Consider the following 25,803-nt stretch of genomic DNA (forward strand, 5'->3'; position numbering starts at 1 on the left):
TATGATCTTGTTCCTCAGCCCAATTGTGCTGAGCCAAGCTAGACAGACAGAAACACACACACACACACACACACACACACACACACACACACACACACGGGCACGGGCACGGGCACGGGCACGGGGGGGGGGTGTAGACAGAGACAGAGAGACAGAGGGAGAGGGAGAGTAAGAGAGAGAGAGAGAGTTTAACAGACACACTAGGTGTAGTTTGGTCCTGAAGACCAATCGTATATTAGCTGTTGACCTTGTGCAATCTCTTAGGTGAGATTGGCTTAAGTAGGACCCTAAGTTGAGCCCAACGATAACATATTTAGCAGCTGGAGATCCCCTGGAGGGCTCAGGAGGGTCTGCTGGGCCCTGGGTGGCTGCATCATGGGTCTGGCATTCTGTGGCGCTTGTATAGAGCCATGTGAGAACTGCAAAGCCCGTGATTTCTAAAAATACCTTCTGCCATCCAAAGTACAGCTTTGAGCAATGTCACAAAGATTCAGCTTCTGTGTCCTGAGACGAGTTCAGGGATCAGGGATGTGGTCCAAGGACACAGCTGTTATCACTGAAAGGCATGCTGCTCCCTCAACTGGGTTCTGACAAGGTACATTTGGGGAGAGCAGCTAGAGGCTTCTTCTTGCTCTGAACATTTCTGTCTCGAAGGGATGGACCAAAGTACTGGAAAAAGCTTCTCCCTGGGTCTTTAGTCTATGACTCCTCCTGCCTGGGGCTCTTATGGGATGAGGGTTTGGTGGTCAGCCAGCAGCCCCAGAGGCCAAGAGCACCATGTGGCAGACTCTCAGGAATGGTTGGCTCACACTGCCCAGACTTTGGCACAGCTTCTTAGCCCAGCCTGGACTTGTCCTCGGGACCGCCAGCATGTCCTGCTGTGCTGACAGCACCGGCCATATCTCTGTCAGCTCTTAGAGTAAGATGGATGGGTGGAGCAGCTCATTCTGGTCCTGAGTTCTGAGGTGGGAGTGAGGATTTGTTGACATTCAGGTGTGTGAGGATGCCCTGCGACTCTGAGAGGTAGCAGGCGTAAGTTTGAATTTGCTTGTAACAGCAAGAAACTCCCCTGGAGGCTTTCCAAAGGTCTTTTGTTACTGTTTCGCTATTTTTGTCTCACTGTGGAGCCTAAACTAGCCTTGAATTTGTGGCCATCTTTCTGCCTCAATAACAAGTACTAGGATTACAGACCTTACCAGCTCCTGGACACTTTGTTATTGTTGTTTTGTGTTTTAAATAGTTCTATTGAGATGTAACTTTTTCTACAGTAAACTCCATCCCATTAAAGCATACAAAACAAGCTCTGTAATCTAAATTTAGAATATGCTTTTTTTCCCCCTCTAGTGGTAATCTAACCTAGGGCTTCTGGCAGACTGGGTGGGAGCTCTACCATTGAGCCACACCCCCACCTTGAACTTGGACACCCGTCCCACTGGCAGTCCCCCTCTACCCAGCTCCAGCTCAGGCCACAGAAGCTCTCAGCTTCTCTGTCTCCGTAGACTCAGACTTAGGAGTTGGTATTGAAGCATCCTGCCCATGACTGCCTGCAGCCAGAACCTTGTCCTCTCTGGCGGAGGTTATATTCCTCGAAACTGCCTGTTCTGTAGCTGTTTGAAGAAGGTGCTTCAAACTTGTTTTCCTCCAGATGTATGCTTTCCTTTCGAAACATCTTGAGCTGTATGTGAAGAGACTCACAGGTCAAATGAACACAATATACAAGGGAACCCGGGAGGCGATGTTATATTCATGCAAAAACTAATCAGAAACCCCAGAACTGGTCATGACAGTCGTAGAACACTGAAAGGTATCTGAAATTTGTCTCGCCCTCCCGGCTCTGTAACAGACCCCTTTTCCTGGACCTCTGAGAGAGAGGCTGCGCTCTAGGTGACTGAATGTCTTTCCAGGCCACCATCGGCTTGTCAGTCTCTTCAGGGTGTTCGGGGATACTGAAGAGCCAGTCTCGTTTTTCTTCTTGGGTAGGGGGCTTCATGATTCTGTCCCTTCTAGCATCTTCCTGTTCTTTTGAGGATCTTTGTCTAATTGCTAGGACTCAGTGTTCTGGTCTCCTTTGTCTAAAGCGTACGGCCCGGCTTGTTGGTCATCCTCCCACTGCTCTAGGTACAGCCTGACCCTGCCATGGTATGACTGTGCCTCAGATGACACGGAGCAGGATCCAGACAACTGCTTTACCCTTTTAGATTCCTCACCCTTGTCCTTTGGCAAAGCCTCAGTGTTGTCTTCAAACACAGGTTTAAAAGCCTGACTGCCGTTCCTAAGTCTTCTCTGGGATTTGCTGGCTTTTGAACTTAATGCCTGTATTTATACTCTAAATATCATACGTCGTCAAAGAGGGATTGTGTCATCCTCAGAGAGAGGGGGGCAGCGCTACATGGTGGTCTACATCCAGTAGCAACTGTCAAGTTTAGAATGACTTCTGGTCATCTCTGTCCCTTTATAGACAAGAGTCTGTCCTCATACAATTTATCCTGATTACACTTTTTTCTTGTCTTTTTTTCATTTTCCATTTTTCCTTTCTTCTTGCAAACTTGTGCTAGGAATGGTGTGTATTGTAAACTGCAGTGTAGTGCCTTCTTGGGGGCTGGCCTAGGGAATGTACCAGGAATGGGGAGAGGGGCTGGGAAAGACAAAGAAGGCTGGGGTAATGCTTTGTCTATTGGAGGTCACGGGCATGTGCCCTCAGTGCAAACTCTTAGATCTCTAGTCTACACGGCACCCATGTACATATAATTTTGTCTGACCCATGCAGATAGCAGTGTAGTTTATAATAACCTCAGTAAGAATTTGACGCTAAGAACTCAAGATTCTTCTGGAAGAGCTTGTGATGGAGTGAATTTATTATTTCACGTGTCTGGGAGAGATTACTCCTTCTGAAGCCTCAGGATCTTCATCTCTGTAACTGGTGCAGACACATGGCTGCCACACGTGAGTCTGGCCTTCATTCTGAAGATCATGTGATGGAACGGAGTGGAGGAAAGATGTAGGCTAGATTAGAGCCTCCCATCTATGTCTGTCTCGTCTCTCAAACACCTGTTCTTGGGAACGGGTGGCACTGGAGCCTCTTGGTGTGCTTGTTCTGTTCCACCAGAGGGAAACGAGATGGGTTGTGGCACAGGAGTTCCTGGAGTGAATGAATGAAGGGAAACTCTCCCATGTTGACATGAACAAAAGCCAAGGGCCAAATTAGGCCATGTATGGGTGCCATAGGGCTAGTGAACCCAACAGAGAGTAACTTTATGTTTGACCCAATGTCTGGAGTAACCAAGGTTGCAAGGCTGTCTGTTAGACATTCAGAGTGTAAACCTTGAAGCTAGGAAAACCTGGGCATTCCACTTAGTAACAACCATACATTTTAAAGAAAATTTTATCGTTGCCAAGCCCTAGTTCAGTTTTATATTGAGGAATAAATAACACCTGCGTCGTGGGGTTAATAGGATTTAAAATCATACATACTAGAAGTTAGCATAGTGTAGAGAGCCCACAGTACTCAAAATAGTAGCTGCTCATACTGATAATAGAAGTAACTGGAGACCAATACAAGCCATGTTGGGAGAAGCGTGACTGTGTACATAAGCTGGTAAGAGTTCTCTCACCTCAAGGACTCAGATGTAGCCAAGTAACACAAGGGTAGTGTCTTTGGCTGTGTCTCTTCTTTGCCTCAGACACGATAAGGAGTAGGAAGTTCTAGGCACAATGATGGAGCATTTTCTGTGCACACTGGACATCTGGGATCAGATGTAGCCCTTGCCTTCAAGGAGCAAGGAACAGGCACATGGCAGTGTTTCATGAATACAGTGGTGGCAGTAGAAGGCTAGATCTGAGCAGCAGCCCTCAGGAGGGTGGCCCAGGGTGGGTGGAAGTGAGGAATACTTTAGCGCTTTGAACTTACTTGGGGATTAGAACCTCCCTGACAGGAGAACGAACAGGAAGTCCATTGTTGTAGCCCCCAAAGTTCATATCTAGGAAGTGGCATTAGCTTAGAGTTTGGGATCCCACTTCTGCATCATTTTCGAGGTGTGTTGGAGAAGGGAGCTGATTTATATCATTTGTCTAGTTCTGTCGGCATTTCGGACTCAGCACACCGAGCTGGAAGGAGCTGCACCGTGGTCAGCTGGCAAACTAGTAGAGCTGTGGCCACATGCTAGAGCGTGATCTTAATGAGCTTCAGAGTGAAGCATGGCTAGACAGAAAACCCAGAAGTGTTCCTAAGGAGACCCTGATGGGAGCTGCTGAAGTGAGCTTGCGGCCAGCCTCTGAGTGAAAGCAGTGGGTGCCACAGAGCCTGGAGATGTTGTTCATGGTTGCCAGGGCTCTTGGGAGCAAGTTGAAGCTGTGCTGTGAGTCCAGAGGGTGTCCGTAAGACTTGGACTATAAACTCCAATTGCGTAAACTGTGGGATTAAAGTAATAGCTTTAGGGCTCAGTTGAGGGGCATTGGTCCTTTAGCCAGAAGGGGAAGCTGAGGTGGAGGAGCAGCACAGGGCCAATGGAGATTTCATTCTGGGGATGGCGGCTTCGTTGCCAAGCCTGCCAACATGCCTACACTGGGAGTAGGTGATGCCAGAAAAAGACAATACAGTACACAGTGGGCCAGAGGGAGAGGAAAGAGAAGCAGAATCGTGGATGACGGGGACAGAGCACAGGGTCTGAGGAATCCAGACTAATGGCTCTCATTCTCTGCCATTCCTACCCACAGCTCATTCACTTTAAAAACTGAGGGCTTTGACCTGAAGCCATGAAGCCCAGAGGCCCCAGAGTCCCCTGCAGCTTTGCAATGTGGGTGCAGCCCCAAGCTGCTCTTTCCCTGATATGCCCTCATATACTTTTTCAACCAGAGCAAAAGGGGTTAGCAAGGGACAGGAAATGAGTCAACCCACGCTGCCAAACCACAGTGTGTGCTTGTAGGAGTCAGCTGGAGGTTTGTGAGACACACATTCCTAACCAGCCCTTCGAAATACGGCTCAGCAGATCTGAGCTGGGCCCGAAACTTAACGTTTCTAACTTGTCTCCAGGAGATGCAGGGACCACCCTTTGAAATATCCTGGCCTAGCCTCAAATCCTTTCCACCCATCTCCTACCCTATGTTTCTTATCGGGGTCGTGTCCTTGGTTTTGTGTCCCCAAGAGTGGGTTCATTGTTGGCACTGACATTAGATTAGCCACAGTGACAGGACCATGACAGTTGTCCCACTCTGTGGCTGGACTGCAGCTTCTCTTGCTGGTTGTTGCTGTTCCTCTGGCTTTCCACCAACGGCCATCTTCCCCAGGTATGGTAGAGGGAGCACAAATAGGGAAGATCCTCATGCAGGCTGGGCAGCTGCCAGGCCCAATGAAGTCTCCACTATGTTCATCCAAGTTATGCAGACTTGCTGGGAGCTTTTCGCTGTTGGTGGGTCTTCCTGTGGTGACCATAGCTAGACGAGGATCACCTAGGTCAGGGACTCCGTTTCCTCACTTTGTTCCTGACTGGATATCAGTGCATGCTGTCTCAGCAATGGATGACCCAGGTGATGTTTACAGCAGAGAGAGCTCTGGGCACTGTGGGGCAGTCTGCTGTGTCCTCCGGTGCCGCTGTTTAGCAGAAGCGCCTTCACGCTGGTGCTCAGGGGACAGGCGGACTTGTGCAGTACTGGAGCTTGTCACAGTGCCGTTCATCAGGAAGAATAGAGGTGGCAGAATTTTGCTGCCGTCATGGACCACACTGCAGTTAGGGATCCCTGTGCTGCGGAGCCAGACTTGGGGATGCCAACCCTGGAAAGGGTGGGAGCATCATTAGCAGAGACAAGGGTTCCTGGCCTCACGGGGAATGAGCCCCAGAGATGGCTGAGCAGTGCCACATGCAGCCTGGCTCTCGGCAGTGAGAAAGTCACCATTTACCTCGGTGAACGTGACCGTCATCTTCCTGTTCTGTGTTTCTGCAGGTTGGCTCCCATCATCTGAGACTGCACAGAGGCCTAGAGGCCAACGCCCCTGCTTTTGAAAGGTAAGGACCATCAGGGACCATCCAAGACCCCCCTCCATTCGGATGGCAAGGCAAGGGCAGTGGGAAGGAGAATCCCAGTCCTGAACTGAACCTGCCTCTTACCTTGGCCCTTTACCCACTTTATGAAAAGTGGTATTTTTGATCTTTCTCAATCTCCTTGAGAATTAACTCACCAGTGTGTACGTGACACCCTATTAATATTTTATCAGTTTCATTTTAGAATGAAGATTCACCAGTTGTTCCTGATTGATAAGGGCTGATCTGAATTGCAGGGTATCTGCACTGTTTCTCGTTAAAAGTAGCTGTCTTAGTCAGTGTTCTACTGCTGTGAAGAGACACCACGGCCACAGCCACTCTTACAAAGGAAAGCATTTCACTGGGGCTGGCTTACAGTTCAGAGGTTCAGTCCATGATCATCGTGGAAGGAAGCATGGTGGTGCTGGAGGAGTTGAGCATTTCACATCTAGATCTTTGGGCAGCAAGGGAAGACTGAACCATTAACCTGGCTGGAGCCTCTGTATCCCCAGTGACGTACTTCCTCCAATAAGGCCATACCTCCCAATAGTGCTACTCCCTATGGACCTATGGGGGGCAATTTTATTCAAACCACTACAACAACGTATTAAGTACTAAAAAGTATAGAAGCTGTAAAGTAGAGGAATCTGCAAACAGCCAAGTCCCTCTAAGATTTTACCCACTTTTGTTTATGCACTAGATAAAAGTTTTGGTATATACGGTTCATCCTAAAAGAAATTGGTTCACACTTTTGGAAGGCCATTGCTCAGCTAGTCTAAGCTGTTGATCATCTGTACTTGAAGTAGCCAGTAGCTTCTTCAAAAGATTTTGTTTTTAATCGGAGTACTAATTTTTAAAGTCTTAAATTTAACAAAAATCCTCAAAGGTAACTCTTGAATAGTTTACTCCTTTCTCCCAAAGCTTCCTTGGGTTTTGCATTTGCTTTTGTGCTTTTCGAAATCTACAAACACTGTTAACACGACACAGCCCGCCTGTGTCTCCCTCCTCAGTTGCTAGAAAGGGTGGACCTTTGTGTAATTTAGTCTTTCCCCAGCACACGCTCAGGTGACACACAGTCCGTGACTGCCATTGGTCTGTGCCACCATACCAGCTGTTCCCAGGACACAGTAAGAGTAGACAGAACCAGAAGCTGACCCTGAACAGGGGGACAGTGGTCTGCGGGATTTGTTTCCAGCAGGCCCTGTTATGCCAATTGTTATCAATGCCATCGTGGACATGAAAAGTCTTGCTTTATTTTTACACAAAAGGGAAGGACAGAGGCCACCCCCAGGGACTGAGCCCCAGTCTCCCACTTTTGCTCATCTTTAATCCTCACAATGTCTCTGCTCAGGGAGGGTGAGCTGCATTCTGTAAGATGAGAGAACTCGGGATCTTCTCTGGAGAATCAGCGTCAGTGGCAGCCCTGATAGCCTTTCCCATCCACCCTTGGGATTTAGAACCTATTGAGAAAAGGGTCAGGGATCAGATAGGAAGACCAGGCCCGTACAGGCCTTATTTCTGAAGGCTGCATGGCAGAATGTGGCTTGGATCTGTGGCTAACATGGGACTCAGGTTGTTCCATGACAGGCACAAGCGGCAACCCATCCTTCCTCAATGGAGACAGGACCACGGGCTCGACCTCAGGCAGGGACACCTTGTCCAGGAAATCCCAAAGAGTAGACCAACGTGTCTACCTACCTCTTCCGTCCCATCCTCGGGCTGCCAAGACCCTCACTGAAGTGGAGCTAGAAGACTTAGGCCAACTTGTCAGCCGACAAGCTCAGATAAAATTCTCACTTCCAAATCTACTCTGCGTGATATCACTCAGCAGAAGGGGAAGAATATTTTCCCCTCACCAGGCTAAAAATAGTTCTTTATGAACTTAAAAAATAATCGTATTTATAAAATGGATGTCAGAAAATAAATTGTAGAAACTTGGAAAAGATGAGAAAATGTTGAAAGAAGAAAAAACAAATTTAACATTCCACCCACTTTTAATATCACAGTGAATATCTTTCCATTCCTTTTTGCTATATTTACATGTAAAATTTTTCTATATTTATATTTTAAAAACTTACATAGAAAAATTACACTGTTAGGTTTCATTTACATGTCAGATTTTTACATTGTGTTTTCCTATTTTTAGAATCACTACATTGAAACATTTCTTAACATAACATTACTATGGTACTGTTACCAGGCACAGTGACCCATGCCTATGAGCCCAACATTTGAGAAGTGGAAGTAGGTACTCAGGGCCATCCTTGGCTACGTAGTGAATCAGATACCAGCCTGGGCTATATGAGACCCAAGGAAAAATACTTTTTTTAAAAGCAAACTTGTGAAAAGATTAAATGCTGGCACCTCTCTGTGATATTTGAAGGTGAAATATGCACCGCTAGTTTTATGATACTAATTTGGGTTTGAAATGCAACATGGGGGGAGGCAGTTGGCCTCTGAGGTAGAAATAGCTGCTTCTCCACCCAGTGTTTTCAGTTGAGAAAAGGAAGACACCCAAGAAGAGGCTCCAGGTTAACTTTGGAGATGGGTGTGTTGAACTCACGTGGCTGTTCACAAAAGATGAGGGCATCCTCAATGGCACTCTGTAAAATGGGCCAGAAGAGCCTCATCTAAAAGTAGCACATGCTACTTTTGTTCCTGCGGGTTTTAGATGAGCAGAGACGTTAGCCAAGAGAATGGGGTTTTCCTCCCTTCACACCGGAAATCAGGGACACAGCTTGCCCTAGACCTTCAGTACTCAGACAGAGGTGCAGGTGCCTGGCCCGGGTGCCGTGGAGTCACCGCCAACCCTGATCCCATTGCAGGCACATGGTGCTTCTGAAGGAGCAGTACGGGCAGCAGGTGGTGGTGAACCTGCTGGGAAGCAGAGGCGGTGAGGAGGTGCTCAACAGAGCCTTCAAGGTAATTCTCACTCTGTTCCTCAGCTGGGGTTGGCTGGGGGGGGGGGGGGGGGAGGGGCGGGGCCTTGAGACTCAGGCAGCCCCGCTCACTTGAGCCCTGAGGACAGCAAGGGCCCTGTGTCGGTGCTCAGAGCGAGCACCTAGTTTATGTTTTCTTTCTGTGGGCTGGGGCATGGGAGAATTTGTTCAATCTCTCGACAGAACTGCTTCACTGAGCTCCACATGGGCAGAGTGACCCTCGGTGCTCCCCTGAGGAGCTGCTCTCTAGGCCAGAACAGGAGAAGGGAAAGCCTAGCTTATTCTGACACCTAGGAGGCCCTAGCTGGCAGCACCCACAGCGTTTGTTCAGAGTTGCTGTTCTGAGCCTTTTGGTTCAAAGCAGACCTGTGTGGCTTCCTTCTGCCTGGATCGCCTTCAAGTCTCATGGTCATGTTTGGGTGCCAGGGAGGCCACATGCCAGCTCCTGGCAGGTTTCTTTTGATTCGTGGGTGCCCGGTGGTGAGCAGAGTGGATGTCAAAGGGGTGAGGAAGCACCAGGTGGAGCTGGTGACTCCACTTAGGTCTCTTGGCCACAAAACCCTTGAGCTTGCAGTCTTTCTTCCTTCCTTCCTTCCTTTCTTTCTTTCTCTTTCTTTCTTTCTTTCTTTCTTTCATTTTTAAAAAAGATTTATTTTATTTATTAGCACACTGTAGCTGTCTTCAGACACACCAGAAGAGGGCATCGGATGTCCATTACAGATGGTTGTGAGCCACCATGTGGTTGCTGGGATTTGAACTCAGGACCTCTGGAAGAGCAGTCAGTGCTCTTAACTGCTGAGCCATCTCTCCAGCCCCAAAGAAGTCTCTTATGGAGACACCTTGAGAGTCCCCATGGTAGGGATGTGACCTATGTGACTTCCACTGCCACCCTGACCTCTGGCCCCTAACCCCTGGCTGGAGGAAGCCAAATATAACTGGAGTGCTCATTTCTCCTTTACATAGAAAAAAGCTACAAGCGCTGATCAGGAGCTCGCTGGTTGCCAGCTTTCTTTGGCTAGACTTGCTTTTCCTGTTTAGTTTGTTGCTATGAGCAACAAGCTCAAGAAATATCTCCGCCCACTTCTCTTGGCAGCAGTATGGACTACTTATTTTAAGGAAGGTGGGGAGAAAGGGGGCAATAAAGAAAATCTCTCTCTCTCTCTCTCTCTCTCTCTCTCTCTCTCTCTCTCTCTCTCCAACAAAACCCCCAAATCTTTCATGCTTGGACTATAGCAAGCTCATGTTCAGCTCTTCCCCCGTTGGTGGCAACGCCCAGCACTGAAATAAAGGTCTCTTTTATTGCTGGAGGACAGAGGCCTCCCAGGAGTTAAGGATAGAAATTGAGCAGGTGGAACTCACACTGTATTTGGAGACCTCGGCTATGGCTCCAATCCTGAGAATCCCTTACCAGTCAGAGGCCAGTGCCTAGCAGCCAGCTTGGGCACCAGAGGTTATCATGCCACGGCTGGGCAAAGTGCTGGCTCCAGAGGGTAACACTCAAAGCCCCTAAGTTCTTTTTTTAGTTACCTACGCTTCCTTTTCCCCAATAGACTTCCTTGAAGGTGGCAGAATGTGTCGATTTACATTCCCAGTGGCTGGGGACGTGATCCAGGGTCCTTCTAGTTCTTTTGAGTTCTCAGAACCTCTGGCTGCACAGATGTTGGTTAATATAGTAAGGTCCGAGACACATGGCCGAAGGCGGCAGGCAGCCTGTCTCCCACTCTTTGGTGAGCAGGCTGAGGAAATTTACCAGGGAAGGGGAAAGGTAGGGAAAGGAGGCCTTGCTTCTGTGAAGATCCTGACCCGTCCATGGCACTGTTCTGCTGCTCTGTGTTTCTCTCTGGGTCCTCCCACCTTTACTCTGGCTCCTGGGCTGGGTGTCGGTCACTTGGAGCAACTGCCCCTCCATCTTGGATTTCACCACTGTACCCTGTTGGCTGTCTCTGGAGTCTCAACTGTTACTGAGCCTGCCCTCCCAGGGCTGGTGCCTGTCTGGATGTAGCTGGTTACCCGGGTAACAGGAACTAGATTATGAGCTGCGCAGCCTGCCACATGTCGCTGTTCTTGAGGGCTGGGCACTTGGGCCAGCTGCAGAACAGATCTAACCTTCCCTCGCCTGTGACCTCTGAGCCCCACAAGAGTGGGATGTCCCCCAGAGAGACACCCCTGCTGTGGGCTCTTTTGCCCAAAGGGGACCTCCTGCCCTTATGCAGGCAAGATATTTTTTGTGTCTTCTGCCCCTCTCTACCTAGGCGTTTGTCTTGTGTGGCCCTTTGGAGGTCAGGGCCAGGCTATGAGCTAATGTATGCTCTCTAGCTGGTGACACTGGTAGCCAGAGCACTCAAGCTACAAGGCCACCTGCCTTGCTTCCAGCTCCTCTCTGTCTGTTTGCTCACACCCTCCCCCTTTCCCTTTTCAGAAGTTGCTCTGGGCTTCTTGCCACGCAGGCGACACGCCTATGATAAATTTTGACTTCCATCAGTTTGCCAAAGGTAGGAAGCTAGAGAAATTGGAGAACCTGTTGAGACCTCAGTTAAAACTACACTGGGATGACTTTGGCGTATTTGCGAAGGGCGAGAATGTAAGTCCACGGTGAGTCTTGACAGACGGAGCTTCAGACTCCTGCTGGGGGAGGAGTCTAGAGGCTGTGGAGGCTGCGGGCCCTTTAGGCTATGCACCTAACAGGAGTCATTTCCCTACCTGACTGCCTGGCTATGCTTGTGGTTTCCTGAATCATAAGCTGTGCAATGTTAGTGATGGGGAGTCCTGATCTTCCTCTCTCCTCCCTCTCCTGTAGTCAGAGACACTTGCTCTTGAATGTAGTGAGAAGATGCCTGGAAAAAGACATCAAGTCCGAACATAGAGGACTGTGTACAATACAACATTGAGCTCAAAGCTGGCAGTGTAGCTCAGCTGGCACATGCCTGCCTCGCACGCTGGTTCAGTCCCCAGCATCAAGCAAAACTAAGTCTGGTGGTGCACGGCCGTAAGCCCAGTGCTTAAGAAGTACAGGTAGAAGAATTAGAAGTTTAAGGTCACGGATGGTGAGTTCTAGGCTATCCTTGGCTACCCAAGACTGTCTGGGAAACAAAACAGAACAACCACAAACCCAACCAACCAACCAACCAAACAACCCTCTGAGCTCAGGTGACATGGCTTAGCCACACTGGGACAGGACCTATGAGGTGAGCTGGTACAAAGCCAAGGGAGGCACAGCACTGGGCTGTGAGTTACCTTGTTCTAAGTAGAGCATAAAGGAGGTTCAGCTCCCTCAAACCACAGCCTGCCATTGGAAAGGAATCTCAAGTTTATGAGATCGCTTCCTCACTAAAGCTCCTTGGTACTTCACAGTGTCCTTAGCACGCCCATGTTCACTGCCGTCCCAGACACACATGCAGGGCAGTGGAAGCATCATTATTGCCAGAAAGCTGAGCAAGGCCATGCCCTGCCTTCTTGACTCTACTCTTCATGCAAAAAGCATCTTTTCACAAGTTATTGCTCTCGCTCGTTTCCACATTTTTGTGCTTCTCTTGGGTGATGTTTTTGTTTAACTTCACTGCCAAGGTGCTGCCCTGCTCTTTAAACACAAGACAGCAGGGCTGTTCCCTCCAGAGGAAGCACACTAGATACCTTCCTTTGGGCAAGAGTCACAGTGCTGTTGGCAGAGGGTCCGAGTAGTTATGAAACAGCAGCAGGTGGGAGCCACTTGACTTACGATGGTTTTACTACCCGATAAAACCATTTTATCCAAACCCTCGTAAAATTAAAAAGCAAAAGGTTGAGTTGCTCCATCCTAAGTTTGCCTGCCAGTGTGTGTTTGCCAGTGTGTCTTTAAACAAAAACGTGCACAGCAAGGTCATTATTGACCAGCTGATACAGTGTCAGAGACTCAGGCTTCCTTCAGTAGGACTGAGGCTTCTGCGGTGGGTTACAGAGTCTCTGTAAAGTGCTGAAGAATAACATTGTATTCATTGTAGATAACAAAGTCCGGCTGTGCTTAAAATGACCTGGGGTGTGGGCTGCTAAGCCTGTGTTCTCGGCCTGCCTGTCCTTTCTATAGTACTGGATCTCTCCGGATGTGTACTAGGGCTTCTCCGTAAGCTACTAGGGAGGAGGCAAGGCGTCTTCTTTTGGAATAAGTTTCTTTAGAGCAGGCTGACCTAGGTCACTGTGCTGTAGTTACTGCTCCTCCAAATACACCCTCTGATCCCTCTGTGTCTCCTGACTCTAAGGTTTCAGAAAGGCACTCTGCGGATGAACTGTCTCGACTGTCTGGACAGAACCAACACTGTACAGTGCTTCATTGCTCTTGAGGTGAGCTCCTCGGGCCACCTGTGTCGTGTCCTGGGCCATCAGTGAGGCAAGAGGGGCTTTCCTGGGTTGACTTTCCAGTGATAGATCATATGACAGGGATGTTCAGGGGACCATTTAGAGTGGTTTCCTTGGTGACTCACTCCTTGTCTCCATCTGCCTTTTCTGTCACCCAGACATTATGACCCAATGGCTCCAGGTAGCCTTAAGAAGTAGTTATTCCTTAGCAAGATAATCTTGAATATATCTCAGAGCCAAGGTAGTATGAGGCTGGCTGAGATGACCGAGTTGAGGCCTAGGGAGGGAGTCCCAAGGCCATTGTGGTATAACTGCCTGGCTGACCTCCTACAGCTCCATCTGTGCCACCTCTTGTCCTCCACTGCCTTCTGACATTAGTATTGGATGACCTAGCATCAGGCAGTCAAAAGGGGGTAGGGAAGATGGCCTGAACAAAGCCGGGTGGTCTCAGGGTAGAGTCCTCTTCTGTGCTCCTCGTCCATCCACAGTCTAAGGAGAAAGGTGCTCACTCAGAGGCATGGGTAGGTTTTAGACATCTCTCAGCAACTGTGGTTGGTCTCTGCCAGGTGCTTCATCTGCAGCTTGAGAGCCTAGGGCTGAATTCCAAGCCCATCACTGACCGCTTCGTGGAGTCCTTCAAAGCCATGTGGTCTCTGAATGGGCATGGCCTGAGCAAGGTGTTCACAGGGAGCAGGGCCCTGGAAGGAAAGGCCAAGGTATGGAGTAGGCCAGGGCAGGGGAAGGGGGCAGGAGCAGGAAGGAAAGCCGCTCTGATCCCTCTCACCGAGTATTTGGGCTCCTGCAGGTGGGGAAGCTGAAGGATGGGGCTCGATCCATGTCTCGTACCATCCAGTCCAACTTCTTCGACGGGGTGAAGCAGGAGGCCATCAAGCTACTGCTAGTTGGAGATGTCTACAATGAAGAGTCTACAGACAAAGGCAGGATGCTGCTGGACAACACGGCCCTTCTGGGTAATGGGTGGTCCACAGCCTTAAGGGTATGAGGAGGCAAGGGTGACAGTGGCCCAGCCTACCCAGTCATGTGAACTAAGACGGAGCTTCTGATCTACGGTCCCCTGGCGTGTTGAGTTGACCCAAGAAGACTGACATCTCTGTACAATTGCACCTCAGTATCCACAAGGCACTGGTTCTAGGTTCCATGGGTAAATTCCACAGATGCTCAAGTCACTCGGGACCCCTCAGAAATAAAGAAAAGGTCGAGGGTGTGTCCGGTCTCACAAGGTTGTGAGGAATCTCTGAGGAAAGGTTTTGTCCTGAGGTGTTGGTTTTCTGGTGCTTGGGATCAAACCTAGAGTCTGGCACATTTTTGACAAGTTCTGAACCGTGGAGCTGGTCAACCATGGGCTCTTTTTACTTTCTGTACCGTGGAAGGCCTTGGGCTTTTGATGCTTCTGCCTCAGATTCCCAAGTCTCTGTGATTACAAACTGTGCCTTCAGGCCTGGTTCCTATAGGGAACTTTTCATGACATCTTATTCCTTTAAAGACTGTGACCTTTACTGCTCTAGTGGAAAAAAGAAGACAGAGCAGCATGTTTACTTACTTAAAAAGTGGTTATGTTTTAGAAACGTTTGGTGTTTTGGAAAGATAAAGGAGCCAGTGGTAGAATAATTTCATATAGGCCTTTCTCTTCTCATTGCTCCATAATTGGGGATTTTTTTTTTTCTTTTTTTTTCGGAGCTGGGGACCGAACCCAGGGCCTTGCACTTGCTAGGCAAGCGCTCTACCACTGAGCTAAATCCCCAACCCCTAATTGGGGATTTTTTAACTTTCCGGGGTGATATTAAATATCTGCTCTGTGGTTAAGTTCCAACTCAGGAAAGTTGGCGCCAACTCCAGGTTCCATGGCGATCTTAGTAGCAAACACAGGATGTCAGTTGCTGGGTTTAGTTCTTTTTTTCCCCCTCTAGATATATTTATTTTGTTTTATGTATATGAAAGTTTTGCAGTGTGTGAATGTCTGATAAAATTGGAGCCTAAAGGGAGATTGGATCCCCTGGAACTGGGGCCATGATGGCTGTTTGTCACCATACGGGTACTGAGAATCGAACCCAGGTCCTCTAGGAAACCAAGACGTGCTCTAAATCTCTGAGCCATCTCTCCAGGACCTAAAATTGCTAGTTTTTAAAACTGTGGATATATTGTGTATCTCTAAGAAGATGGAGATATAGATACAGTGTTTTGTTTTTTAATGTCTTAGGTTTGGGGTCAAATAAACAAAACAGTCTTTCAGGCATGCTGGATGGAAAAGGTAAAAAATGACGAAGATGCAGATTTGGGTTGATAAGACATTTGAAGTTCCATCTATTCATCTATCCATCCATTTGTCCATCCACCCAATAATCCATCCATCTATCCATTCAATATATATTATATATTATGTATATATAATATATTTCCCACACATATATTGTCTACCAAATGTTACCATTTTAATTGTGTTGTTTATTGCAGTTGAGCTCACTTTCTCTTCCCCTGCTTTGTTCTGCGGGATCATGGGCTGAGTAGTAAGTGCTAGGCTTTCCCCTGGAGTCTGGGAGACCCCATCACTGCGTGCCATGTGCCTTTATAACTATAGCTGGAAGGCACATTTCCAGCCCTATCTTTTCATGCTTTATTGCAGACAGGAAAGTAGAGTGGTTAGGGTGGGTATGTCGGTCTGTTGTCCCCAGCTCATGAGTGACATTCTCTGACAGGCCACATCTCATACAATACAGGAGGGTTTCTACAGTCTAGGCTGCAGAAAACATATGCCTCTTTTGGTTACTAACAGCAACACCCAGGATCCTGAAGGCCATGACAGAACGCCAGTCAGAATTCACAAATTTCAAGCGGATCCAGATTGCTATGGGGACCTGGAATGTGAACGGAGGAAAACAATTCCGTAGCAATCTCCTGGGGACCACTGAACTCACTGACTGGCTCCTGGATGCACCCCAGCTCTCAGGAGCAGTGGACTCTCAGGGTATGTAAGAATGGTAATTTGGGAAAGGACAAACATGGATTCCTACAGCCTGTTCCAGGAGCTTGACTCTACGAGCATTGCCTTTTTGTTGTTATTGAAGACCAACCTTAGTCCCTGGTGATCTGATAGGATACATGAGATTATTTCTATCTTCCTATATCTGTTGAGACCTGTTTTGTAACTGATTATATGGTCAGTTTTAGAGAAAGTACCATGAGGTGCTGAGAAGAAGATATTTTCTTTGGTTTTTGGATAAAATGTTCTATAGATATCTGTTAAATCCATTTGGTTCATAACTTCTGTTAGTTTTACTGTGACTCTGTTCAATTTCTGTTTCGATGATCTGTCCATTGATGAAAGTGGGGTGTTAAAGTCTCCTACTACTATTACGTGTGGTGCAATATATGCTTTGAGCATTAATAAAGTTTCTTTTATGAATGTGGGTGTCCTTGCACTTGGAGCATAGATGTTCAGAATTGAGAGTTCATCTTGGTAGATTTTTCCTTTGATGAGTAAGAAGTGTCCTTCCTTAGCTTTTTTGATAACTTTTGGTTGAAAGTTGATTTTATTCAATATTAGAATGGCTACTCCAGCTTGTTTCTTGAGACCATTTGCTTGGAGATTTTTTTTCCAGCCTTTTACTCTGAGGTAGTGTCTGTCTTTGTCATTGAGGAGTGTTTCCTGCATTCCGCAAAATTCTGGGTCCTGCTTCCATATCCAGTCTTTCAGTCTATGTCTTTTTTTTTTTTTTTGAAGAATTGAGTCCATTGATGTTGAGAGATATTAGGAATCAATGATTGTTGTTTCCTGTTTTTTTGTTGTTGTTGTTGTTGTTGTTGTTAGAGATGGAATTATGTTTGTGGAATTATCTTCTTTTGGGTTAGTTTAAAGATGACTTTCTTGCTTTTTCTAGGGTGTAGTTTCCCTCCTTTTGTTGGAGTTTTCCATCCATTATCCTTTACAGGACTAGATTTATGGAAAGATGTTGTGTAAATTTGGTTTTGTTATGGAATATCTTGGTTTCTCCGTCTGTGGTAATTGAGAGTTTTGCTGGGTATAATAGACTGGGCTGGCATTTCTGTTCTCTTAGGGTCGGTATGACATATACCCAGGATCATCTAGCTTTCATAGTCTCTGTTGAGAAGTCTCATGTGATTCTGGTAGGTCTGCCTTTATATGTTAATTGATCTTTCCCCCTATACTGCTTTTAATATCTCTGTTTTGTGTTTGGTGTTTTGACTAGAATGTGATGGGAGGAATGTCTTTCTGGTCCAATCTATTTAGAGTTCTGTAGGCTTCTTGTATGTTTATGGGCATCTCTTCTATAATTCTATGGAAATTTTCTTCTATGATTCTGTTGAAGATATTTACTGGCCCTTAAGTTGGGAATCTTCGCTCTCTTCTTATCCTTAGGTCTGGTCTTCTCATTGTGTCCTGGATTTCCTGGATGTTTTGGGTTAGGAGCTTTTTGCATTTTCTTTTTTTTTTTTTTTTTTTTTTTTGGTTCTTTTTTTTGGAGCTGGGGACCGAACCCAGGGCCTTGCACTTCCTAGGCAAGCGTTCTACCACTGAGCTAAATCCCCAACCCCTCTTTTTGCATCTTCTTTGTCTGCTGTGTCAATGTTTTCTATGGTATCTTCTGCCCCTGAGATTCTCTCTCTTGTATTTTGTTGGTGATACTTGCATCTATGACTCCTGATCTCTTCCCTTGGTTTTCTATCTCCAAGGTTGTCTCCCTTTGTGATTTCTTTATTGTTCCTATTTCCATTTTTAGATCCTGAATGGTTTTGTTCAATTCTTTCACCCATTTGGCTATATTTTCCTGTAACTCTTTAAGCAATTTTTGTGTTTCCTGTTTAAGGGCTTCTACCTGTTGGCCTGTGTTGTCCTGTATTTCTTTAAGGGGCTATTTATGTCCTTTTTTTTTTTTTAAAGATTTATTTATTTATTATATATAAGTACACTGTAGCTGTCTTCAGACACACCAGAAGAGGGCATCAGATCTCTTTACAGATGGTTGTGAGCTACCATGTGGTTGCTGGGAATTGAACTCATGACCTCTGGAAGAGCAGTCGGGTGCTCTTAACCGCTGAGCCATCTCTCCAGCCCTATTTATGTCCTTCTTAAAGTACTCTAACATCATCATGAGATGTGATTTTTAAATCAGAATCTTGCTTTTCTGGTGTGTTGGGGTATCCAGGACTTGTGGTGGGAGAGCTGGGTTTTGATGATGTCAAGTGGCCTTGGTTTCTGTTGCTTAGGTTCTTGCACTTGCCTTTCATCATCTGGTTATCTCTGGTGTTAGCTGTCTCTGACAGTGGCTTGATCCTCCTGTAAACCTGTGTGTCAGCACTCCTGGGAGACCAGCTCTTTCCTGGCAGAAGCTGGGTACAGAGAGCTGTGGCACAATATCCTCTCCAGGCACAGACAGAAACTGGAAGGATCCTGTCCCAGACTGTTCCTTGGTTCCTGTGTCCTAAGGGCTCCAGGCAGGTCCCTCTGAGCAGAAGTGGTGCTCTCAGGTGTGTCAGCACTCCTGGGAGACCAGCTCTCTCCCAGCAAGATCTGGGTACAGAGAGCTATGGCACAGAATCAGCAGCTGTAGGCTGCCTCATAAACTTTAATACAGATATTTATGTTTTCATTTGTCAAAATGTTTAGCAAGCACCATGGTGTCACCTTCTAGAGTGATGCCTTCCAGTGTTATTGTTAGCTACAAGACTCTTCCGTTCCTAAGTACTCGGAGGGGTTTCCAGGGAGTAGTTCGTCTTTTTCTCAATGTGCAGAGATTTTGTGATGCTAGGAGCTAAGTGCTAGAACTAGTCGTAACCTATAGGAGATGCGGCCTCTATTCTATGCTGCTGCAAGGGGCTAACGGAGCAAGGCTTGCCATGAGTGTTGGGCATGCTGCAATCCTGTCTTTCTCCAAGGCTACTCCAGCATGGACAGTCCCAGTCTAGGACTCTGAAATCTTAAACGCTACAGCAGCTGAAGCTTTTTCAGTATTGATGAGATATGATGTAGGGGTGGGGGAATAGCATCACAGGGGAGAATCCTCCACCTCTGACCTCATGTGATGGATCACAGTCAAAGCCAGCAGCACTGAAAATGTATAAAACTACTATGTGTGCATGTGTGCATGTGTGTGTGTGCATGCATGCGTAAGTGCATGAGTGTGTGTGTGTGTGTGTGTGTGTGTGTGTGTGTGTGTGTGTGTGTGTTTATCAAGGTGTATATGGCACAGATGAATTCCATGTGTAGAATTGGGCATCATCCCCAAGACATCATTATTTGCGTGCATTTTGGTAAGGGTTATTTGGCTTGCAGCAGTGTTAGTTCAGAGGCCTGGCTACCTCTTTCATTCCAAAACACAAAACAGGTTCATGACGGGTGAGGAGTGGCTCATGGTCTAATACAGGCACCTTCTCTTGCCACATACACATGTGACCTCACCTCAGGAAAGGAAGGTATTAGGGTCCACAGTTTGGGAACACTGACATTCTCACAACAGTGGTGGCTTGTGTTAATTGTTGATACGGTGTCCAGAGTATCTAAATGACAGCAGAGGCTCTGTCTGTACTGCCAAGGATGTTGTCTTAGTTAGGGTTTTACTGCTGTGAACAGACACTAGGACCATGGCAACCCTTATAAGGACATTTAACTGGGGCTGGCTTACAGGTTCAGATGTTCAGTCCATTGTCATCATGGGGGGAAGCATGGCAAAGGCAGCCATGGCGCTGGAGAAGGGGCTGAGAGTTCCCCATCTTGTTCTGAAGGCAGCTAGGAGAAGGCTGACTTCCAGGCAGCAAGGAGGAGGGCCTCATAGCCCACCGCCAACAGTGTCACATTTGCTCCAACAGGGCCACACCTACTCTGACAAGGCCCTATCTCCCAGAAGTGCTATTCCCTGGTCAAACATATTCAAATTACCACAGATATTCAGCACCCCTCACTGAGGAGAGTACCCTAATACCATCGTGGTCCTCTTCTGCCTGCACAACAGGATAGTTGTTGTTGTAAAAATATAAAAAATAAAAAAAGTAATGATTGCCTTTTATCCCGCTAGGTCTGGCACCGCAGTGCCCCAAGATATCTGCTAGATACCTTGGCGGAAACACACATTCCAATTCTGTGGGGGCCCAGGCCAGCCGCCCCACACTCCGTTACACTTAAATCTACACATGAAAGAACACACAACACGATAACCTTAGATCCAATTGTTAAGATATAATTGCCCACCTAAACACACAAAAAGCCCAGTACCATCCAACCCTTAAGAACATTAATAACAACCTTTAAATACATAGAGCAGAATCTTAACATCACCTGCCACAGCTTCTCCCCCTATCCCTCCTGTCTCCTCTCCTTTTCCCTTCCAGTCTCCTCCTCTTCCTTCAAACTTCTCTCCCACCCATCTTTCCTTCCCCTCCAATGACAGGCCTCCTTCTATCCTGTACCTGCCCCTCACCTGTATTTTACAAATTCAATGGGGAGAAGATTCTGGTGAAGTCACCTGAGTTCTGAGTACTGATTAGGCAGCTGTCCTTGGGGCAGTGGAATTAGCATCAAAATACAGATAACTCCAGGGCAAACCACAACAGGTAGTGGTTAAGGCACACTGATGATGGTTGGGCAGGAATGTTACTGGGGAAGATGAGGGTAGACTCACCAGAACCCACCAGGTTCAGGGTAAAGGCTTTGCTGTTCCCAGCTGACACAGACAGAGAAGTGTGCTATTGCATTTAAAGAGACAAAGAAGCAGTTTTACGCTTTCAACCATTCAGCTGAGGTGCCAGGTGCCGTGTGGCCAGCAGAGAAGGACATGGAGAGCTAGCTGATGTTTGCTGCAGAGGCCCCTTCCTCCTCGGCAGGAGTCACATCCCTTCCTGCATTTGAAACACTGTGTGGTGGGCATGGCCTAGTGTATGTCTGAGGAAGTGGCTGGGAGGCCCAGTAAATGGCTGCAGGGATTCTGTGATGCACTGGCCTCTTTGTAGAAAGGAGGATCACTAGGTTCTACAGCAAGGCATCTACAGAGCTTCTAGGCCGTGTCTCCCTTGACCATAAGCAGCCACCCCTGGGTCAATCTGAAAACTACTTGGGAACCACAGAGTAGACATGAGAGAATGTTGTTCCTGGCCACTTAGGATCTGGCTGGAGAGAGATGTCAACCAGGAAGAATAAGAGCATGGCCAGGCTGAGTCAAGCGTTCTTGCTCATGGTATCCAGCTGAACTCCTGTCTGTATTACCTGGGGATATGGCTGATTGCTGTCCCTTTGTAGAGAAAGAGTTGGGGGTTCAGGGAGGTTCACAAGCTGCTCCAGGCTGAATACAGGGAAGGGCAGAGGTGCCCTGGAGGTGCACAAGAGGGCGTGAGGGCAGGCTCCAGGGGCTTGGCCTGTATGAGTGGAATGGGTTCTAGCAATGCGATCAGGAAGAGGGGGAAGAGCAGACAGGCAGCACACGGTGTGCAGTGCCGACTTCCTTGTCTCTCGCCTTGTTCCTTAGACGATGGCGGTCCCGCTGACATATTTGCCGTCGGGTTTGAGGAGATGGTGGAGCTGAGTGCAGGAAATATTGTCAATGCCAGGTAAGCAGCAGGCGAGCAGGCTGTCCCTGGACCAGGTGCCTTGCCAGATTTGGGGCTCCAAGCACCCCTGGAGCCATCTTGTTCCTGGGCCAGCAGCCCGTGGCGCTGGCTGTTTGGGTCCTTCTGGCTACATTCCCAGCACGCACTGGCTGAGGGCTCTGCTTGTCTTTTCCTGCTGATTAAACAAAGTGGGACGACTGTGGTAGGTTCCAGCCTGGGCTTTGTGCTGTGGTTGAGTCACACTGTCTCAGGAAGTGTGTGTTGGGGGGGTACGGGGGGGGGTGCCGAGGGGGTGCCGTGTGTGTGTGTGTGTGTGTCTGTGTCTGTGTGTGTGTGGGGTGCGGTGTGTGTGGGGGTGCCGTGTGTGTGGGGGGGTGCCGTGTGTGTGGGGGTGCATGCTGGGAAGTGCTTCTCCTTACAGCAAGCAGGAAGGGGAGACCCCAAACCACTGGATCAACACTCAATATAAGGAAAACTAGACATTCATTCTCATAGGCGACCCAGTCTTATTTCGAGGAACACTTTAATTTTAAAAATTAAAATTTTTACCCACTGGGCTACCCTATTATCTGTTAAGGAACTTTTAAATAGATACATAGATAAATAAAATAAAACAGGCTGGGGTTGGGGATTTAGCTCAGTGGTAGAGCACTTGCCTAGAAAGTGCTGCAAGGCCCTGGGTTCGGTCTTCAGCTCCGGAAAAAAAAAAAGAAAGAAAAAAAAAATAAAACAGGCTTTTGGGAAGTTTTATCTCATTGTACATAGGTATCAGGGATGGTGGGGAGCTACTGTGATATATAAGTTAGAATCGGAACTGGACCTTGTGTCACAGACCCATAGCACCAGCTACTTGGGAGGCTGAGGCAGAAGGATTGATTGAACAGTCAAGGTCTGCCTGGGCTACAGAGTAAGTTCAAGGCCAGCCTGAGTGAGTTAGGAGTCTCAATAAATAAAAAGAGGTGTGTGCCTTTGCCTAGTGAACACAACGTCCTGGGTTCAATCCTCATTCCCACCAAAAACTCAAAAACAGTGGAGAACAGCAAAAACCAATCCAAAATGTGTAGAAGTTCACATGAGAGAGGGATTGGTGCCTGGCACTCCTGTTGGGGGGTGTAGGCAGCTTGCAGTCCAATGGAGGACAGACAGATGGATGGATAGGGAAGCCTGTGGGGTCAGCAATGGGAGATGGGGGCTTCCTACTAGCAGTTTGTCATATCCTTGACTTCCTGCCTTTTCAGCACCACCAACAGGAAGATGTGGGGTGAGCAGCTCCAGAAAGCCATCTCCCGATCCCATCGGTACATCCTCTTGACCTCAGCACAGCTGGTGGGCGTCTGTCTTTACATCTTTGTACGTCCGTACCACGTCCCGTTCATCAGGTAAGGACACTTAGCGTATAAGCATCTGGGGAACCGGGGCTTACACGTCTGTGTTTGGTTCTGTAATGTTCTCCTCACGTCCGTCCCCCAGTCCCCCAGCCCCCAGCCCCCACCCCCAGCAGGAAACAGGACCTGCCATTATTCTCCATGCACAGAGAAAAACTCCTGAGGGAAAATGGGCTTGAATTGGATATTGTCTGGCAACTAAAAAGCCACCACGGGAAAATCCTAACTCAGGAAACTGGCCTCCTAGGAGGAGTCAGGACCGATATGGGGCAAGCTCAGGCAGGGCAGGGAGCGGGTGTCCCATTCACATTTCCTGGGTAGGAACGCTGTGAACAAGAGGTGAATGACTACTCAGGAATCATGGACTGTTTTGCCTCTTCTAGAATTCTCAATTATTACCTCTCTGAGGTGACGGCTTCATGAGTGTAAGAAGCAGTCAATATTAGGAAATAGGTGTCTTTCAGGAGAGGGAATTTGCCATTTTCTGGCTTTCTCCTTGCCTCCTATTGCTATGTGGCCTGGCCTTGCTGGTGGCATTAGGATTACTAATCCAAGAGGATGGAGACCTGACCAAGCACCACCACATAGCAAGGGCCATGGGAATGCCCCACCCTGGCCCTTAGGGTCCACACTCATAACCTTTCCTTACCTTCAAAACACAGTTAAGGCCCTGCCCTGCTATTGTGTTACTAGGGCAGCTTGGCCACGCCCTAAGCTTATCAAGAGAAGTCTGGGTAAAGGCTAATGCTAAATCCTGGGGAGAGGTGAGGCGGAGAGCGGCAGATTTCCCAAAGCCAGCTGAGGTCTCAGCACCTTGTCCTCAGTTTCCTGCCCTTTGGCCTCTAGCTTGTTTAACTTAACCCCTTGGCTTATCACCACCACCCCTCATCTTCCAAGTCAAAGGCGTCCAGCGGCCTCTGGCTGTGGCCTGCTCATGGAAACATTAACTAGACAGTAGTCTGTGATCCTGTGGCCTCACACACAGGAGGGCATCCCCAGTGCATTTGGAGACGGGTGGTATGGGACCAGCTTCCTAGGCCTGTTTCCTAGTTCTCAAAATTTTTCATCCATTGCCATAGTCCCTCTTTTTTTTTCTTTTTTCTTTTTTTTTTTTTTTTTCGGAGCTGAGGACTGAACCCAGGGCCTTGCACTTGCTAGGCAGGCAGTCTACCACTGAGCTAAATCCCCAACCCCGCCATAGTCCCTCTTATTCCTTACATGAGAGCTGAGGGGGCCCAACACTGAAACATCTGCCACTTCTGCTGGGGAGAGAACAAGGCAAGGCATTGAACAGACCCCACCATCCAAGCCAAGTGACCTAGACCTGGCCAAGCACTACCAGATAACGAGGGCCACTGGAATGCCCTACAGTGGCTCTCAGGCTTCGCATTCATAACCTTTTGTTACCTTCAAACCACAGTTAAGGCCCTGCCCCTTTTACAGGAGTGATGTGTCTGCAGCTTTACCAGATACTGGTGTAGGACCAGGCCCTTCTAAGCAGACCCAATTGAGATGCAGCCCATCCAGGCAGTCCTTAGCAGTGAGAAGGACCGTGGACTTGACCAGTCACGTTGATCTCCAAGCTTTTGGCTAGAGGCTCTTCTCTGTGTTAGAATAGGGTTGTCTTGCCCCACAGCCAATGGACTGTGACGTTCTTTTGTTCCAGGGATGTGGCCATCGACACCGTGAAGACCGGTATGGGGGGAAAGGCAGGGAATAAGGGCGCCGTGGGTATCCGCTTTCAGTTCCACAGCACTAGCTTCTGCTTCATCTGCAGTCACCTGACGGCTGGGCAGTCTCAGGTGAAGGAGAGGAACGAAGACTACCGGGAGATCACGCACAAGCTCTCCTTCCCTTCGGTGAGTGGCGTGTGGGTTGGCCATGCACTAGGGCAGCCTGCCCAAGTCTACCACATGTAGCCTTCTGAGCTGATAATAGGAGCTCCCACCTCCAAAGCCATGAGAATCCACCGTGGGGGAAGGGAGACATGCTGTCGTTCTTGGAGCAGGAGCCCAGCCCTTGTAGAGTTCTGTCACTTCAACTTCCTGGAACCTTAGCTGTCCTAACTATTCTTAGGTACACTCTGGGGTGTTTAAAACCAGGGTGGTCTTGTGAAGAGCATTTGATTCAAGCAGTATGATTTCATTTTCATGGTGGCGTCAGTGTGGGTTTAATTTTCTTTTGATGCACACACACACTTACACACATACCTCCGTTGCTATTCAGCTATGACTGTTTCCAAACTGGCAAATCCTGACTGAAAAGTCATGGTCTCCCAACCCATCTGCCATCTCCAGAAATGCACCCACACTGCCCTCTAGTGACAACCCAGAGATTTCCACTCCAAAGCCAACAGACTCTTTTCAGTTAGATTTTTAGATTTCTCCTTCCCATAGAAAAATGATAGCCCCACCCCTACACACACTTCAGCCTGATGTGTGTGCCCCATTTGCTAGCCAGAAAAGTGTGGGTTAGCTATCCTTGCCACAGATCCTTCCAGATTCTAACAGGCTGGTTAGAGCCTGGAATTCTTCCCTTGTTGGACAGATTGGTTCTCTATGA

At 48.0% G+C, this 25,803-nt stretch overlaps 1 protein-coding gene and 1 long non-coding RNA gene across 22 annotated transcripts in view; one reads left to right on the forward strand and one right to left on the reverse strand.

Moving 5' to 3' along the window:
• Synj2 (synaptojanin 2) overlaps positions 1 to 25,803 on the forward strand; it is a 103,412-nt gene that overhangs the window by 53,654 nt on the left and 23,955 nt on the right. For 6 of the 21 annotated variants that reach the window (XM_063275683.1, XM_039092679.2, XM_063275688.1 and 3 more), the window contains 11 exon segments: positions 5,938 to 5,999; positions 8,840 to 8,936; positions 11,373 to 11,545; positions 13,186 to 13,267; positions 13,849 to 13,998; positions 14,088 to 14,253; positions 15,501 to 15,551; positions 16,074 to 16,265; positions 21,775 to 21,856; positions 23,095 to 23,235; positions 24,908 to 25,100. In XM_063275683.1, coding sequence (XP_063131753.1) covers positions 5,938 to 5,999; positions 8,840 to 8,936; positions 11,373 to 11,545; positions 13,186 to 13,267; positions 13,849 to 13,998; positions 14,088 to 14,253; positions 15,501 to 15,551; positions 16,074 to 16,265; positions 21,775 to 21,856; positions 23,095 to 23,235; positions 24,908 to 25,100 — 1,389 coding nt within the window. 21 annotated transcript variants of the gene reach the window in all.
• Positions 7,245 to 10,885, reverse strand: LOC134482650 (uncharacterized). The gene is made up of 2 exons (XR_010059018.1): positions 10,481 to 10,885; positions 7,245 to 7,474 (listed from the first exon to the last, which is right to left on the reverse strand). It is a non-coding gene; the product is annotated as an uncharacterized LOC134482650 (long non-coding RNA).

Source organism: Rattus norvegicus, chromosome 1 (genome assembly GCF_036323735.1).
Source record: "Rattus norvegicus strain BN/NHsdMcwi chromosome 1, GRCr8, whole genome shotgun sequence".
Taxonomy (NCBI): Eukaryota; Metazoa; Chordata; class Mammalia; order Rodentia; family Muridae; genus Rattus; species Rattus norvegicus.